At 58.6% G+C, this 1,054-nt stretch overlaps 1 protein-coding gene across 1 annotated transcript in view; it reads right to left on the reverse strand.

The window, feature by feature from the left end:
• Nucleotides 1-1,054, reverse strand: part of RUNX1 (runt related transcription factor 1) — a 228,218-nt gene that overhangs the window by 1,667 nt on the left and 225,497 nt on the right. Inside the window, exon 9 of the mRNA XM_025039570.1 lies at nucleotides 5-470. Coding sequence (XP_024895338.1) covers nucleotides 5-470 — 466 coding nt within the window. The remainder of the gene's footprint in view (nucleotides 1-4; nucleotides 471-1,054) is intronic.

Consider the following 1,054-nt stretch of genomic DNA (forward strand, 5'->3'; position numbering starts at 1 on the left):
GGGCCGCCACACGGCCTCCTCGAGGCGCGCGGCGGGCGCCATGTTGGTGGGGGAGTTGCTGTGGCTGCCCTCGGCCTCCACCACGTCGCTCTGGTTCGGGAGGCTGGGGTTGAGCAGCGCCGAGCCCGTGGACGCGTTGGTGCAGGGTGGCAGGATGCGCGGCGGCGAGCGCTCGCCGCCCACCATGGAGAACTGGTAGGAGCCGGCCGACGCCCCGTAGTAGAGGTGGTAGGAAGGCGAGCTGGCCTGGAAGGGGCTGCCCTGCGCCTGCGACGAGCCCGGGTAGGGCGGCGGCAGGTACGTGTGGTAGCGCGTGGCGGAGCTCATGGCCGACATGCCGATGCCGATGCCTGACGTGACGGGCGTCGGGGAGTAGGTGAAGGGGCCGGGGTAGTGCATGCGAGGGTCTGAGATGGAGGGCAGCGCGGGGAACTGGCGCGGGTCGCCGAAGGCCGTCAAGTCCGGAGCTGCTGCGGGATGGGTAAGTAGCGTGAGACAGGAATTCAGGGAGGCCACGCCCCTCCTCCCGCGGCCCGCCTACAGGGGATTACCCAGAATGCTGCTGCCCAGGACGGTGGAGAATTACCCAGAATGCTGCTGCGCAGGCTGGTGGAGAATTACCCAGAATGCTGCTGCCCAGGACGGTGGAGAATTACCCAGAATGCTGCTGTGCAGGCTGGTGGAGAATTACCCAGAATGCTGCTGCCCCAGGAGACGGGGAGGCAGAATACTAGTAGCCAAGGGATCTGGGGACATCCCAGAACGCTGTTGCCCAGGGAGTTGGGGACTTCCCAGAGTGCCGATGCCCAGGGAGGTGGTATGATAATACATAGTAATAGAAGATAATATGTGGTATGTAATATAATATATAATGTAGTATAATAACATAAATAGAATTTAGATATATGTATAGACATAATATAGAATATGTATAATATAGCTATGATAGTGATATAATCCCGGGGGTTGGCAAACTACAGCCCACGGGCCAAATCCAGCTGTGCCAGTTTTCATATGGCCCACAAACTAAGAATTTTTTTTTATAGGGTTGAAA

Source organism: Pteropus alecto, unplaced genomic scaffold (assembly GCF_000325575.1).
Source record: "Pteropus alecto unplaced genomic scaffold, ASM32557v1 scaffold3, whole genome shotgun sequence".
Classification (NCBI taxonomy): domain Eukaryota; kingdom Metazoa; phylum Chordata; class Mammalia; order Chiroptera; family Pteropodidae; genus Pteropus; species Pteropus alecto.